This window comes from Falco cherrug, chromosome 4 (assembly GCF_023634085.1).
Source record: "Falco cherrug isolate bFalChe1 chromosome 4, bFalChe1.pri, whole genome shotgun sequence".
Lineage (NCBI taxonomy): Eukaryota > Metazoa > Chordata > Aves > Falconiformes > Falconidae > Falco > Falco cherrug.
In genome coordinates, this window is record NC_073700.1 from 13,643,323 (window position 1) to 13,659,177 (window position 15,855).

Consider the following 15,855-nt stretch of genomic DNA (forward strand, 5'->3'; position numbering starts at 1 on the left):
AGGGGGGCGGTTGGAGTGTATGTGCCTGTCGCTGCAAAGGATCTGGGATGCACTGTCACGTGCTGCTCTGACGGGCGCAATCACCGCATCCGTCGCAGGTCTGTGAACAGGAGCATTGCTGGGGCGGTGCTGCCGCGTGCCACCGCGCCGGGGGTCTCTGGCTGCCAGGGCGCAGACACGCTGGGGGTGACCAGGGGCCTGATAAGTAAAGTGATGCTGCGGCAGGTGGGGGACTGCCTGGCGGAGGAGCTGGGGGCTGCGGAGAGGCGGTGGTTGGGTGTTCGGTGGGGACCCGGGTCTGTGCCGAGCCGGAGGCTGTCCATGCGGCGCTGTGCGGGATGCCTTTCCGAGCCGCCGCCATCGCCCACCGAGCGTGGCAGCAGAGCCAGCCCAGACACAGTGCGCTGTCTGTTCAATTCCATACGATTGCCAGCTTCTTTCTCACTTGTTTACTGTAATATCGGGCGTGTTTTTATTTATCTAATTTTATATTCAGTTATAACCATAGTAGGTTAGCTAATATACGACAGGTGTCATCCCTGGTGCTGCAGTGGAACTTCTCCTTTCTCTTGGATAACAATGCTGTGAGTCTGTCTCCCCTGTCTTTTCAGATGCACAGTCTTCTTCCTTTTTTTAGGACTGTTACAGATTTCTCTAATTCACAATTGAAATCAGGTGTTTGTTCAACCTAGGGGAGACTTTTAAAATATTGAAACAAAGAGTAACTTTCTCACACTGTCTGGCTGTGAGCGTGTTGGGATGGAACTTGTCACCCCGCAGTTGGGTGTCTGTATACTGTATAAAATAGGTGTAAACTTCACTCGGCTTAGCCCTGGGGGTGCAGCCTCCCCTTTCGTGCTCTGAACAGCACAGGGCAGGCGGGCTCTGCCCTGCCGGGTGGCGGGAGGGGGCTGGGGGGGCCCTGCCCAGAGGCTCTGGCACCTTCGGGCACAGCAGGGGGGCAGGAGGGAGGGACCCTGGAAAGCTCTTGGAAAGGTGGGGGCTGTAGCTTCTTACTCTAGTGGAGTTTTTACACCATGCTGTAACATTTGAACTTTCACAAGAGATGTAATAATTTTGATAATAAAAATACTTAACTTGAAAACCAGTATTTTTGACAGTTTCTTTCCATTTCCTTACCACCTTGAGTGCTGCTGCCCGGGTGGTGGGGTGAGGCAAGGTGCATGTCAGTGTCCTCGCTGTCCCTGCAGGGTACACGAAACCTCTCGGGAGCAGCCCTGCAGAGCTCCCTTCTGCCAGCGTTTCGGGTGAAACCGGGGGCTGCTCTGGGGGCCACCATTCCCGAGGACAGGGAAATTCCCCAAGCTTCCTGGCTGGAGCATTGAGACGGTGGCCGTGCTGCTGCTCTTCTCACTCAGGTTCATTTGGGGAGGAGGTGGGGTGGGGGGTGTCCCCTGTGCTACCGCACCCGCTTCAAAACCTGGTTTCTGGTGTGCTGGTGCCCGGGCCTTTGCATTTTCATACTGCTTGCCTTTTCCTTAGGAAGGCCGAGATGGGCTGAGCCAGGAGTGGGACCTGCCTGGTGTGCCTGCAAGTGCCATCCTCACAGCTGGCACACCTGAGGTGTCCATCGCCTCCGAGGTTGGACTGCCCTCACCATGAAAATGTTCCCTCGACACCTTGTGGGACAGTGTCTGTTGTGGCACGTCCCCCAGAAGAGTCTGGCTCAGCTGCCTCCTTCCCCGAAAGCTGCAGGCAGCAACACGCTCTCCCTTCTCCCCAGAGGCCGACCAAGCCCATCCCTTGGCCTTCCTCCACACCGTGTGCCTGCATGGGGCTCACCCAGGCTGCGATTGCATCCCGTAGTGGGGGTGCCAGAGCTGGCCGAAGCTCTCCAGATGTCCAGGAGGTCCCCAGGCTGCCCTCGCGCTCGCACAGCCCAGAAAGCTGTCCCCACTCCCCTGCTGGAGCACACCACTGCACTACGGGCCACGCGAGTTGTTTTTCCATCAAGGCGCAGGATCTGCTGAATTTCAGGCGGCTCCTGCCAGCCCGTGAGCCGACAGCCCGCCCGCGGTGCTCCACAGCTCCATGGGGACCCGAGGACGGGCAGGAGTGGGGGGGCTTGAAACGCTCCTGGGGATAGACAGGACCCAGCCCCCACCTCCTGCCTTGCCGGGGGGGGGGGACAGGCCCTTTCCCTGCCCTGCCTCCGGCCGGAGCCCCCCTTGCGCACCCGCCTGTGCAGACGGAGGCTCAGCCCCACCGGGCACAGGGTGGGCTCCCTACCCCCGCTGCCCACCCTGCCACCCCCCACCCCCTGTGGCTGCGCCATGGCCAGTGCCCCTGCGGGGTCCTCGGACCCCCTGCAAACCTTCCCGGCTTTTCCAGCAGCGCCGGGGCGGGGGGGGGGGCATCCCAACCCTCCCCACACCACAGGGCGCCAAGCTCGTCTGGTTTGAATTATATTTTTCAATAAGGTTTTGTGAAACACTGTATCAAACTTTGTACTAAAATACAGATATATTACAGCTACTGTATTCCTTTCTCCACTGATTTTCTTCGCTTGTTTTTCAATTCAGCCGGCAGCAGCGCTCCCAAGCTGGCAAGACCCGGGCGCTGCCGGGGCCGAGGGGCAGCTGCCGGAGGGAGGCCGAGGCTGGCAGAGGCCGTGGGCAGGAGCGCCAGCACCTGCGCCATCCCGGGGGACTTTGGCTCCACAGCTCCATCCCTCACCACCGCCATACAGGGCCTCAGGGCACGACTTACCTGCTCCCGCCAGCCCCGGGCACCACGATGGTTCCTGCGGAGCCCGTCATTGCCATCGCCCAGCAGCCTCCATGCGCTGTGGCCATGGCCGTGGCCGAGCCCCGCTGGCAGCAGCTCCCCTGCCCGGGGCTGCCCATCCCAGGGCCGTGGTCCTGGTCCTGCTCCGCTCCCTGCGCCCAGCTCCAGCCCGCTCCCAGGCTTTGCCCGGCGCCCGGCCCGGCCTCGCCAGGGCCCTGCAAACAGCCCCCGGCTACTCGCACTGAGACGCGGCCAGTGCTGAGGACTTTATTGCATTGCAAGGGCTGTGGTGGCCCCAGCCCCCCGCAGCCGGGACCTGGGGAAGCCCACACATGCCGGTCTGGCCAGCAGAGCTGCGGCCGGGCTGTGGCTGCCTGTGCCAGGGTGAGTGCCGGGGGTGTCGGTGCCGGCTCCCGGGTGCTGCACGTGTGCGATGCAGGCTGCCTCGTGCCCGGAGGCTCTGGCCTCAGTGCTGCCCCGGGCAGCTGCTGCCAGCTCCCTGCGGGCCATCACCGCGGGCCAGCGAGGTGCAGCCAGGGGACGCGACCAGGGTGCCAGGGTGGGAACAGGAGCACCCAGGTCTCCCCCAGCCACACCGTGTGGCAGGGAGAGCCTTGCCGTCGCCAGTGGAGATGAAGCACCGTATGGGGATGGGGAGGGAAGGCGTTTGGCAACAGCCTGCGGTCAGCTCAGGGAGGGGGCTGGGGGGGGGGGTCCTGCACCCACCCGAGGGGGGGGGTTGTATGTCCAGCTGCTCCCACTTACCAGGGCTTACATTCAGCAGCGGCTCGAGTCGGGTGTCCCAGCGGCCAGCAGCAGCGAGGCCCCTGTGGTCCCTGTGCTGGGGGGGAGCGAGCGGCAGCCCACAGCCCCAGCCACGCACCAGGAAACACCACGCCCTGGGGCTGCGCTCCTGGGGTGGGGGGCGAGGGGGCTTGAGTCACTTTACCCTGTTTAGAGAATATGAATTTACACGTAAAAGTAGGGGTTGGGCCCCGGCCCCGCCACCGGGTCCCCCAGCCATGGAGGCAGGGTCACGGAGCTGTACAAAATGGGAGCAGGGAGGGGGCCAGGGCCTGGAGCAGCCGGCGCAGGGCATCACTGAGCGCGTGTTCGGGTGGGATGCAGCAGGTCAGGAGTCCTGGGGATGTAGAAATCTGTTAAAAACTCTGAGACTGTTTTTTCCTTGAAACAAAACCGCAGTTGGATGCTGTTCTCGAACGAAGCGGGTTTGGGGCATCCTCCCCCGGTGGTGACCCACGGGCGACAGGGGGTGCGGAGCTGGCGGGGTGCGTGGGATGGCGGTGCCAGCATGGACATGGAGGTGGCCATGGATGCGGCGGATGGCCGGCACGTCCCCGGTGCAGGCAGTGGGGCCCGGGGAGCGGCACGGGACGCTGCGTGGCTGCTGGCAGCAGACGAAGGGCAGGATGGGGAGGGAGTGCCCAGGCTGCCGGCCGCGGGAAGAGGGTCCTGCTGCGGGCACTTGGCTTTATATCCTCTGTGGGGAGAGCACAGCAGGTCAGGGTTGGTGCTGGGCAGGACTCACTGCACCGCCGTGCCACCAGCATGTGCCACACACATGCCTGTCCCCATCCCTGCTGCCCCCTTTCCCCATTGCCCCCCTGTCCCCACTGACCCCAGCCCCATTGCCCCGCATAGCCAGGGTCCCCCCATGCCACCCCACAGGGAGCCACCCAGCACAGTCACACCCAGACACGCCGCACGGTCAGGGCTAGGGGATGGGACAGTGACACTCAGGACTTACCGCAGTGCCGACAAAATCTGTGGAAACAGAAGAGAGGGCATCAGGCAGGGTAGGGGGTCGGCAGCCCACTCCCACCCTGCCCAGCCTGCCTCGCTTTGCAGGTGGCACTTGAGCCTGCAGGACCCTCACTGCAGACTGCTGGAGGGGCCGAGCCCCCCAGGCTATTCCCCCTAAGGATCCCGCCGCCCATGGCCACGGTGCAGGGCCCCAGGACCCCCGGCAGCGCAGCGCTCACCTTTGCTCTCTGTCTTGAGCTCCTCGTGCAGCAGGTCGTTCTGCCGGTTGCCAAGGACAAAGGCCAGGAAGGAGAGGATGAGGGCATTGAGGATGCCGATGATGGCCAGGATGTAAGCCCAGCGCACGGAGCAGTCGCCCAGGGAGTACTTCCCTGTCTTCTCCCCGCACATGTCCCTTATGGTCTCTGCATCCCAGCCGTCGGGAAAGATCATGCAGCCCAGCACCAGGCAGAGCGCTGCAAGGGGGAGAGGAGCGGGAAGCATCAGAGCGCACACGGGTGGCAGTGCTGGGTGCTGAGCCCCCCAGTCAGTGCGTGAGTGCATCCCGTGCCTGGCAGGGAGCCTGCCTTGGCCCCACGACAGCCAGGCAGCTCTGTGGGTGACAGCCACTGCTGCCCCGACAGCCCCAGGGGACTGCGTGGCTGCCCCAAACGTGCCCCACACACAAATGGGGACTTCAGGGTCTTGGTTTCTTCAAGCACTAACCACAGGATCAGTGGTTCCTCATGGCCTTTCCTCATCACCACGGGTTCCCGCATGTGGGCAGAAGCTACTGGCTGCTGCCTGCGCCAAGAGGGTCGTCGTCCCCAGGAGCCCCCACACCCAAAGGCCTCACAGCCTGCAGGCACCGCTCCCAGCGGGGCTGCTTGCTCAGCACACCTCTGTCCTGCACACCCCATGCCGAGCAGGGAGATGTCAGGGAGCCCCAGGATGATGGGGAAGGGAAATGCTGAGACAAAGCCCGCGAAGGTCAAGGTAAGGAGGCAACATTTTTTCTAACTACAGCAAGTACAGAAGCTCCTCACCCCGTATCAGCTGGGAAAGCTACAAATGTTAAAGATGATGGAGATGGGTTGGGATGCCCTGTGAATATTTTTGTGCTGGGTTAGGGAAGACTGAGGGGCTTGAGCCTGCACAAGCAACAAGGTACCTCCCTGTCCCGTACTGCTGGAGCACAGCAAACACCCTGTCCGGCACAAGTGCTGCTGCGGCAGCAGCCCTGGGGGACCAGCAGCTGGTCTGGCTGGCGAGCTTTTGGGGTGCTGATGTGCACTTCTAACCGCTCTTGGTAGGGAAGGGAAATCCCAGGAGAGGGGGAAAGCGAGCGCAGGGCTGGCATAGGGCATCGTACCGGGACTCGGCACTGCCCTCACATCTTGATGTGCTGTGCCAACTGTGCTCCCCAGGAAAGGCCACAGACCCGAGGTGAGCTGCCCCCAGCAGCCCACACACCAGTACATACCACCACCCGCCAGCTGCTGCCTGCTCTCTGTCTCCTCCATCCATGTCACAAACCTGCTTGGTAAAAGCATCTTTGCAGACAGAGGCGAGCTCTGCAAGCAGATTTAGCATCATACACAGCCCTGGTGCTGCCCTGGTGCCACGCCAGCACCACATGACTGCACAGCGTGGCGCACACATGAGGAGCTGACAAACCAGCATCTCTGGCACGTCGTCACTGGGGACTCCCAGCCAAGCACAGCCATGTCTGGGGAACTCCCTGCCTGCTGAGACTGGACTAACCCAAAACCATCCCCTCTGGAAGAAATTGTGCAATTGGCATCGACGCTGTGCGCTGCACGGGGCACGGTGAGGAGCCACCTGGCCTGCTGCTAACCTGAGCACCCTCAAGCACAGACCTGAATTAAAGGTAAGGAGGAGCAGCAGACTTGTGCCGGGGACTCTTCCCAGGAAAGCAGAGATGCCAAGAGGATTTTAGAATCCACTGAGCTCCCAGGGCAGTGCAACTGTGAAAAAAGCTAAGGTGTTCTGTGGCCATCCCTGGCGATGGGGTGGGTTTGCCCCCACAGGGCTGGTCAGGCTGGCACAACCCAGCCTGGAAATGGGCATGGCTCTAACAGCTCTGCCAAAATTGGTGAGGACAAGAAAATAGCCGTGAGCATGTGGTTGAGGCCAGAGGAAAGCTCAGAAAGCAGCAAGGCAAGCGCTCCAGCTGCCTGGGTGGGCAGCAGCCCTCAGTGACAGCCCCTCTCAGCCCAGAAGAGAACAACAGGGCAGTGCTCCAGGGTGGCAGAAGAAGGCAAACATAAGCAGAAAAAAAAATTAATAAGGTGCTAATTGTACCTGCACCAGCAAGGGCTTGGGCAGGCTCCCAGCTTTTGCGCACAGCCCTCAGTCAGTCCTTCACAGGAGCAGAACGGCAGCCCCTAGGCCTTCCCTTGGACTCTGCAAGCATTGGTATGTCCTCTGCATTTCTGAGCATTTATTTGGGCTCTGGATCCAGCTGCCCAGGTAGAGCCGGAGCTCACCGAGAGCTCACCACTCTGCAAACACCACAGGTGTGTGTGTGAGGATCTCCCAGCACGTCAGCAGGTCCCAAACATGGCAGGACAGGACAGTGATGCTGCAGGCTGTGGATTAACATGCTGGAGGGCTACGGCACTCATGGAGGATACAAGAGACAGGGTTTAAGGTGAAAGCAGAAAGCTGCTCAAAAGAGTTATGGGAAAAACACACAGCACATGAGCCACCTGTGCAGCAGGTTGTCACAACACAGCCATGGAGGACAGGCAGCAATGGTCACTGCCAGGACGCCTGGGGCTGGCTCTAGTGTGTGTCTGCCTGCCCTGGTCCCTGCTGTCCCTGTGTGCCTGCTCTGCACTGGCACAAGAGCAACGGGAGCCTGTGCCCTGGCCTGTGGAGTAGGTCCAGGAGCTCTGCCCGAGACCTCACAGCCCCTATTTGCCAGACAGAATTAAACTACAAATTTACTACCAGGGCAAAGGAGCATGCCCGAGTCACTGCAGGTACCCGAATGCCACTGCCCAAAGGTGACCAGCCTCTTCCCACAAGACCCCGACTGTTCTGCAGCTCCCTGGGAAGTGGCTGGGGCAGGGCTGCGCCACCGAAGGCAGGTCCTCTCCCAGCAAAGAGTTGTGGAGTGCTCCCCTCTTCCCATCTGTCCTACGTGTTCCCAGCAGCAAGCTTCGTCCTCTGCTCTGTCACAAGCAATTCCCTTTTCCGCATGTCCCCAGGCCACCCAATGTCCTGGAAACACCTTCCGGTGCCTGCAGCAAGGAGTAACGTTGAAGCAGAGCAAGATCAAGGAGGGGATCCCCACATGGTCAGCCTCAGCGCTGCCCTTCCCAACAAACCCCTCGTAGCAAGTCTGAGGGGTGCAAGGACGGGGCTCTGCCTGCCAGTCCCTCTGCCCACAGCACCATTCTGCCAGCACCTGCCTCCAAAAGCTCCAAAGTCCCTTGCAGACCTGTAGAAAAACCTTGGGTTTTGTTTAAAACAGCCTGTTTCTACGCCTTGCAAGCACATGAAAAACACCAAGGGATGACTCCTACAAGAACCACTATTTACGAGGAAAAAAATAACCCAACTCCCATCCATTTTGCTTTTAATTCCCATTCTCCTGAGGTGGGACTGCCAGTGGCACCATGGACAGCCAGCCACTTCGTCACACACCCCAGCTACCATCGCACCCCCAGGTCCTGGGCTCCCACTCCCTCTTCCAAAGTTTTCCCAGTTGGAAAGACAGATCTGACACTGGGCATTTCAGTGACCACCAGGGCAGGATGCATGCAGAGGGAAGACAAAGCAGCTGTGGTTAGCAGGGCTGCTTGTGGGATCTGCTGGGGCTGGGGCTCTGGCCCTGGGGAAACCACCATTTCTCAGCTTGTGTTTGCAGCTGGTTCATGGCTTCCCACTCGGTGCTCCCTTGTCAGGGTTCCCTAGAAATGAAACGGGCATCTCAAGGGTTTTTGGTATCCACGCAAAAGAAATTAATTGAAGGGAGTTCAATGTTATGACTCAGGCTGCAACACTGGAGTGAGATTTTAGCAGAGAGAGATGAGGAGGCTCCTCCCGGCAGCATAACGTCCCCTGGTAGAAAGTGCATTTAGCTAATTTGGACCGTCTGAGTAACCTGCATGTTTGCAGAGTACCACAGTTATCCCAGTGCTGCCCCAGTCCCGTGTAGTTGTGCCTGCAGGATTCAAATCTAATTTTTTTTAATCACTTTTAATGTCTAGTTTAGTCTGCAGGCGTGGGTGAAGACTGGCTTTTACTGCTCTCATGTGCCACGGGTGGAAGGGGCTAGTAGGGACGTGCCCTGCAGCTGAGAGACACGGCCGCCCCCCCAACACGAGCATGCAGAGCGTCACGCTGCCCCAGGACACAAGAGGGATTGAAAATTGGAAAATGTGGGTGTAACTGGGGGAGAACTTCTGGGTCCCAAAGGGCTTGTTAAAGCTGGCTTGGGGACAGCGGGGTGTTTGGCCCCATGGGCAGTGGGTCAGCAAGCTGGCTGTCCCTTGCTCTCATGCACATCACTCCCACCTTCACCACAGGGATGCCTCTCTGCTGGCAGCATTTTGGTGACCTCCCCCAGCCCCTCACGTCTACCTTGTGCTGAAGGGGAAGAAGCTCCGGGTGCCATATCCTCCACTGTGCTCATGGCCACTTGCCGCGACGCTGTGTCATCAGTACATCAGAGGTTCCCGCCGGAGATCCCCAACACGGTGCCCCTGGGCACCACGCACCAGCCCCAAACCCCCAGGGGAACAGGGGCTGTGCCGTGACTTTGGGATCTGGAGTGGCCATTTCTCACTAGGAAACCTCCTGAGAGCTGAGCAGCCAAAGGAAAGGAGACAAACACAGCCTCCTGTCCCCTCCTAAAAACAGAAAACCCTCAAAAATAAATGAAAGTTAAAGGCAGCTTGCTCGGGATGGCTAGCACTGGCCATTTACACAGACAGGAGCTCCCTTACGGCATTTTGCTCCACAGGCTGTTTCCGAGCCAAAAAATCAGCAGGATTCAGAATAGAGTTATGAGTTGGTATGAATCAGAACTGACAGTTACTTTATCTGGAACAACAGTTAAGGGATGTAAGCTCCAGGACACGAGTGGCTCCGAAACACCCAGCTCAGCCCCTCCCTGCAGGTCCACAGGCACGTTAACAGCTACTACAGGAGGGTTATGCTGCCTTCCAAAGCCCAAGGCTGGCTGCTGTGGAGCACGAGGCACTGGATGGATGCAAAGTCTGCGCTGTGTCGCTGCTCCTGTCCCCACTGTATGACAGGAGTGGCCCGCAGAGGAGAGGGGAAATCTTGAGGAAAGCTTTTTTTGGTGCCAGAAGCTAGTTTTGCAGTGATGTCTTCTTTTTGCTGCAAGGTTGGCAGGTGAAAGCAGAAAGACCTGGAAGATCAGATATGGGCAATATTTCTCCCTTGGGCAGAGAAACAGCTCAAGACTGCTTCATCCTCGTTCCCAGCAGCTGTCCCAGTTACACTCCTAGCTGGTTTAGAGCAGTGGTGTCACTCTCTCATTTTTTCATTAAGAACTTCAACAAATAACTTTTACATCCATGAAAACATATTTTTTTGAAGTCTCAAACTCTCTCTGACAGAAGCTGCTTCTCCAGCAAGTTCCAGTCGGGAAGATGAGCTCATGCTGACATGGCTCAGCAGAGCCACCACATCAGCACCAGTACCAGGGAGTGTTCCAGGGCTATGGTGTTTGCTCGGGCCAGACGCTGCTCTCCATGAAGGCTGCAGCCACACCACCGCCACCCACAGCTCAGCCCAGCAGTCAGCAACAGGCTTCCTATAACCACTCCTCTTCATGGACGTGCTGAAATGATGCCACCAGCTGTGCTGCGGGAGGGGTCCCCACTCAGGTGGTGGCAAACGCAGCTCAGGTGCAGAGGATGAAGCTGCTGATCAAGGCTCTGCCTCTGCTCCCAGTTCACACACTGGTGGGTGGGAAGGGCCCATCTGAGAGGTGAGTGTAGCTCCAAAGGGGGACTCCAAAAGCAGAAAAAGCCTGAGATGATATGTATTATTGTTCACCATCCGGCAAGGCACTTGGACACTGTGCAGTTAACTGCAAAGTGCCACCGATAAAGACAAACCCCAGCCCCACGGCCAGTGACAAAGCCCTGGATGGAAAGGCACCTCATGTGTCATGCTTGTGCCTAGCCAAGGGAGCTGGAAGGTCTCACCACACTGAAGCATGAAGAAACACCTTCAAAGGTGGCCAGTCACTTCCTCCATGCAAGAGGCACTGCGTGCTCAGCTGGCTGCCTCTTTTGACCCTCAGTGGACTGTGAGTACAAAACTGAAGCCCCCCTGAAAAGAGCCCCAGACCCACTGGGAGTGACCATCCTCATGGGAGGCATGCGGGTGCAAGTGCCATGCAGAGGGGGCTGGGCTCTCTCGCTCCAGCATTAGTGCTGGACACCAGAACAACTTTGCTCCAAGCTCAAAGTTAACTCACAGGGTGATCGTGTCTTATATTACAGCAGAGAATTAGGGAATCGGAGGAAATGCTGAGGCTCCTGGGCAGCCTCCTCAGCACGTGGTGGTGTATTCCTGCGCTCCGGTCTCCAGCAGATGACTGCTCCGTGGTTGCTGGAATGAAGGCATCTACAAAATCAGCCCAGTTGCCTTCATCTCACTCCTGTACCGGCCCCCCATGGCGGGTGGATGAGAGGGATCCCACACACAGCCCCTTTCTCTTCAAGTAAGCATCATCCTGTGGGACTTTCTGAAGGAGCTCCTCTGTTAATTTTGAGGACTGGGGTGGCATCAGGGTGCTGTCAGTCATACAGTTGTTGACGTGCTCGTGTTAAAAGCCATTTCTGGTTTTGTAACAGAAGGATTTAGCAAAATCTCCAGTTTCGCGTACTGGGATTTTGAACAGGGCAGATGGCTACATTTCTATTTGCGATAAAGCAGAGCCTTTCCTCTTAATTAGATCCAGTTTCCTCCTAGGGGGGCAGTGGCTTTTGAGCTGCAGCTTTCTGTGAAGCTCTAATTAAACCCTTCCTTGATTGTCCACTAATTAGAGATTGACGATTTAAACTGAATTCCTGATCTTTCTCCCCTCCTCCTCCCTCACCTTCCTGCTCCTGATTTTTCTCCTCTGAAGAGCCCATTCATGCCCTTACTCAGCTGCCCTGTATTCTGCACTGGCTGTCCCATAGGGACAAGGTGGACCCACCTCTGCCCTATCTCTCTACTTTTCACCTTGTTTACCTGGTTTTCACCAGTAAGATCATGAAACTTTGGGCCTCGCTGTTGCTTCTGCCATAGTGGTGCAAGGCCTCAAGCTAAAACCTTGCTGAGGCAGGGGGAATGTCTTTCCCTTCCCTGCCCCTTCAGGCCGCCTGCTCTGGCACAACCCTCTGACCTCCCAGGTGGGTGAATCTCCGAAGCTTGCCATCATGCTGTGCTGGAGCCTGCATCAGGCCACATCCTGCCCTACCCATGGGATTTGGCCCACGGTGTCCTCTCCATGGGTCATGGCAGCTCCCTCTCCATGCACAAGGTACCACATCCACCTGCATCTGCCTCTGACTTGCCCAAAGAAGTTCAGCCCTGCCCAGCCCCTCAGATGAGGTTCACTCTTGTCAGGACACCCCACCCCACCACTCTGTGTCCTGGCCCTCCCTGATGGTGACACCAGCCTCTCCTGCAGGACAGAAGCTGTCTGGTTCTCCCCATCTCAGGGCAGCGTGGATGGCCAGTCTCTGTTAATGCTGCATTGGATTTTCCCCGACACAGAGAGGCTGTGTAGCCATGCTGCTTTGGGAGAGCTCTGAGACAAGACTGGGCCAGCCAGGGCCAGAAGAGCCAGCCCATGGCCCCAGCAACCATGCACTTGGGATCCTCACAACTGCAGTGAACTGCAAGGTGCAAAGTGTGAGCAGGCATAAGCCCCAGGGAAGAGCAAGGGGTACCTAGAGGTGACAGCAGTAGGGTGCTGCCATGGCCACCCAAGCCTGAGCCAGGGCACCACAGGAGGAACCGGGGAGGAAGCCTGGAGCTGCCTTCAAGTGCAGTGCCCTCCACCACGCAGTTCCCTGTGCAGTAGCAGCACCAGCCGGGCGCTCCAAGCCACTTGATTAAGCTGCTGACAATCAGTAGGATTTGGGCTCTGAGCTTGCCTTAAACTGGTAAATCTTCAGGACAGGGAAAATTAAAAATGAACGAATTTCCCAATAAGCCAAGGCAGCTCCAGGTCTGGCTGTGGTCCTGATTTGGGTGAGAAGAGGTCAGGCTAGCTGCTGGGCTAGCTGCAACCCCCCAGCATGAGGGGGCTGTATCCCGCCACATCAATGACTGGGGCCTTTCTCCCAGGGGTGTGGACTGGGGTCCTTTAATTAGGAATATGGGGGGTTCTGGGTCTTTCTGGTGGAAGCTCTGGGTCTGTTCACACCTTGTATGCAGTGGGGAGTAAGGTAATGTCTTGCCACATGTGGTAAAACTGGAGAGATAAGGAAGTGAAGGGTCCCACTACTAGGGGAAGCTCAGCATCTCTTTTCAGGGTCTTTCTCCCAAAAGGACAGACCCTCTGTGAGGACAGCTTGGAAGTCCATGTACAAGAGGATGCTTGGGATCCTTATCAATATATGCATCAGGTCCCCTTCTGGGGAAAAGTTTGGGTGTCACTTTGAGGAGTGAGTCTATGAGGGCATTGGGCTACATCTGTGGTGGGGTTTCTTTTGTGGAGGGAGCTAAGAAGCATCTATAGCCAGGGGCACTTTTGGCAGGCATGACTGGGCTTGAGCCTGTGGTCACTTCTGAGGAGCCATCAAGGTAAATGTATGGTGCTTCTGTGGGAAGCACTGTACTTGAGGTCTCTTTATGCAGAGAGCTGAGGATGGTCTGTCCTCAGAGTCCTTTCATGATGAGGGAGGGAGGGAAGGAGGGCAGAGGCGGCCTGGGCACATCTCTTTTAGGGGGAGCTGAAGGGTCTGTCTGTGCAGAGGCATTTTTAAAGGGCTGGGAGGTCCATGCATGGGCTCCTGCCAGTAATGGGGTCCCTTCAGGGCCTGGGGGTTCCCCTGAAGTGGGTACCTGCTGGGGGCAGACTTGCTCAGGAATGCCCTCAGGGCTAGGTAGACAGGGAGACTAGCCCCTGATGTGGGGTGCCCCAGGGGGCCTAGATCCCCAGGGGACTGGCCCCAGCCCCAGGGTGTCCTAGGGCATCCTTGTGGCTGGTCCTTGACTCTGTGGGACAGTCCTTGTTGTAGGATGTCTGAAAGCTGGTCCCTGACTGGGGTGTACTAGGGTCCTCCAAGGCTAATCCCTGGCCCAGGGTGTTCCAAAGACAGCGCTCCAGGGCTGGCTGGTGCCTGTTCTTGGGTCCTCTGAGGAGGGTCCCTGATCCAGCTTTCCTGCTGTGTCCCAGGGATCCCCGTGGTACCCTGGGGTCAGATCTTGCCTGGGGAGCCCTGGCTGCCAGTGCCCAGAACAGATGTCCATTCCTGGTACTCTGCCAGTGGCTGTGCCTGGCCTGGGTGTCCCAGGAAGCCCTGTAGCACTCAGGGGACGGTTTCTGGCTGGGACATCCCATGGCCCTGCAGTGCTTGGATGCTGCCCAGTTTCCTTGAGTAACCCTGGTGTTCCCTGCAGCCAGTCTCTGTCTGGGGAACCCCGGGTGCTGGTGCCTACAGCCAGCACCTGTTCCTGGTGCTCTGTCAGTGCAAGTGCCTGGCCTGGGTGTGCCAGGAAGCCCTGGGGTGTCCCGGCTTCAATTCCTGTCTGGGACATCCTATGGATCCACAGTACTTGTACCCAGCCCAGAGTTCTTGGGCAGCCCTGGTACTCCTTGTGGCTGGAGGCCCTGACAGCAGTGCCTGCAGAGCGCTGGACGCCAGTGCCCCAAGCTGGTGCCCATTCCCGGTACTTTGTCAGTGGTAGTGCCTGGCCAGGGTGTGTCAGGAAGCCCTGGGGCTGGATCCTAGAACCACAGCCCTGCAGTGCCTGGACCCAGCCCAGCTTCCTTGAGCAACCTTGACATTCCCTGTGGCCAGGGCCCCCACTACCAGTGCCTGGAGCTCGCCGGGCACCAACACCCACCGCCCGCGCTTGGCGCCGCCATCCCAGCGAAGCCCGCATCCCCCCCGCCCGTCACCCGCCCTGCGTGCCCGGCGAAGTGCCGTCGGGGGCCGGGGCCCGTCGGAGGCCGGTGGCGGCGGGTACCTGCCAGCAGCTGCATCCAGGCGCAGATCTTGTAGACGGTGGCGGTGTTGCAAAAGAAGAACAGGGCGAAGCAGGTGATGCAGCCCAGCGTCAGCACCATGGACAGCAGCACGAAGAAGGCCGCCGCCTGGAAGGCGCCCGAGGGGATGGTGCTGAAGTCGGTGAAGGAGCCGCGGCACGACAGCTCCCGGCCCGCCAGCCCGCTGCCCACGCAGTAGTGGAACAGCCCGAAGTAACCGGGCTTGGGCGTGTTGACGCTGTCGCCCACCCAGTAGGGCTGGATGAAGACCACCACGTTGATGATGGCGAAGCAGATGGTGAAGATGGCCCAGAGCACGCCGATGGCGCGCGAGTTCCGCACGTAGTTGTCATGGTAGAGCTTGGAGGCTTCCTGCGAGGGCAGCATCCTGCCGGCCGCCGCGCTGCCGGGGGGCGGGGGGGCCGCGACGGCGGGGAGCCCGCCCGGGGTGGGGGGGGGCCGCGGCCTAGGCGCGCCCGCGGGCTGCCGGCCCCTGCGCCACCCGCGCCGCCATCTTGGCTGCCGCCTCTGCGCCCCGCGCGCGCCCCCGCCGCGCGCGCGGGCGCGCGCCCCCCGCCACTGCGGAGCAGAGCCGAGCCCAGCCGAGCCCGCCCCGAGGGGATCGGGCCGCTTCGGCCGCCTTCGGCTCCGCCCGCCGAAGGCTCGGCCGGGTTCGGATCGAGGCTCGGCGGGATTCGGCCGCTCCCCGGCGGCTCGGCTCGGTTCGGACCGCGCTCGGTAGCTTTCGGCTGGGGTCGGGCCGACTCGGCAGGTTTCGCGGTGGGTCGCTCAGGTGGGGCTGAGGCGGTGGCGGGCCCGCTCCGGTACCCCGGCCCACTGGGGCCGCTCCCCGGCCCGCCCCCGCCCGGAGCCGCCGCGCCGCGCAGGGCCCCGGTGAATGCCGGCAGGTACAGTGGGCGTGCTCGGCCGGAGCCGGCCCACAGGGAAGGCGTTCATCCCCCCCGGCCCCTCCTCGACCCCGGCTACCGGAGGGCCTCCCCGGTCGGGCAGCCGGCCTTCCCGACTCAGTGGAGCCGGAGCAAGCATGCTGCCGCCGGCGGGGCTGCACGGGTACGGAGAGCGGCGGGGCATGGGCCAGCAACGCTCGCCCGTCCCGGCGGTGC

General features: G+C 59.7%; 1 protein-coding gene across 2 annotated transcripts; it reads right to left on the bottom strand.

Moving 5' to 3' along the window:
- Nucleotides 1-2: 2 nt before the first annotated feature.
- Nucleotides 3-15,275, bottom strand: LHFPL4 (LHFPL tetraspan subfamily member 4). Of its 2 annotated transcripts, XR_008731783.1 has the most exons (5): nucleotides 14,713-15,275; nucleotides 4,752-4,988; nucleotides 4,517-4,533; nucleotides 4,010-4,249; nucleotides 3-3,889 (listed from the first exon to the last, which is right to left on the bottom strand). XR_008731783.1 is itself a non-coding variant. In XM_055707438.1 (4 exons), the coding sequence occupies exons 1-4, from the start codon at nucleotides 15,116-15,118 to the stop codon at nucleotides 4,241-4,243; spliced, it is 669 nt and encodes a 222-aa protein (XP_055563413.1). In that variant the 5' UTR covers nucleotides 15,119-15,275; the 3' UTR covers nucleotides 3-4,240. The 2 variants fall into 2 exon arrangements, 1 of the variants encoding a protein (XP_055563413.1); XM_055707438.1 differs by having other exon boundaries at nucleotides 3-4,249.
- Between the last annotated feature and the right edge of the window lie 580 nt (nucleotides 15,276-15,855).

Excerpts from the sequence above, each read along its gene's own strand:
- LHFPL4 (XM_055707438.1), bottom strand. The coding sequence starts at position 15,118 with ATGCTGCCCTCGCAGGAAGCCTCCAAGCTCTACCATGACAACTACGTG. Across the intron at positions 4,989-14,712 it reads CTGGATGCAGCTGCTGGCAG|CGCTCTGCCTGGTGCTGGGC; the intron begins GTACCCGCCGCC and ends TCCCCCTTGCAG.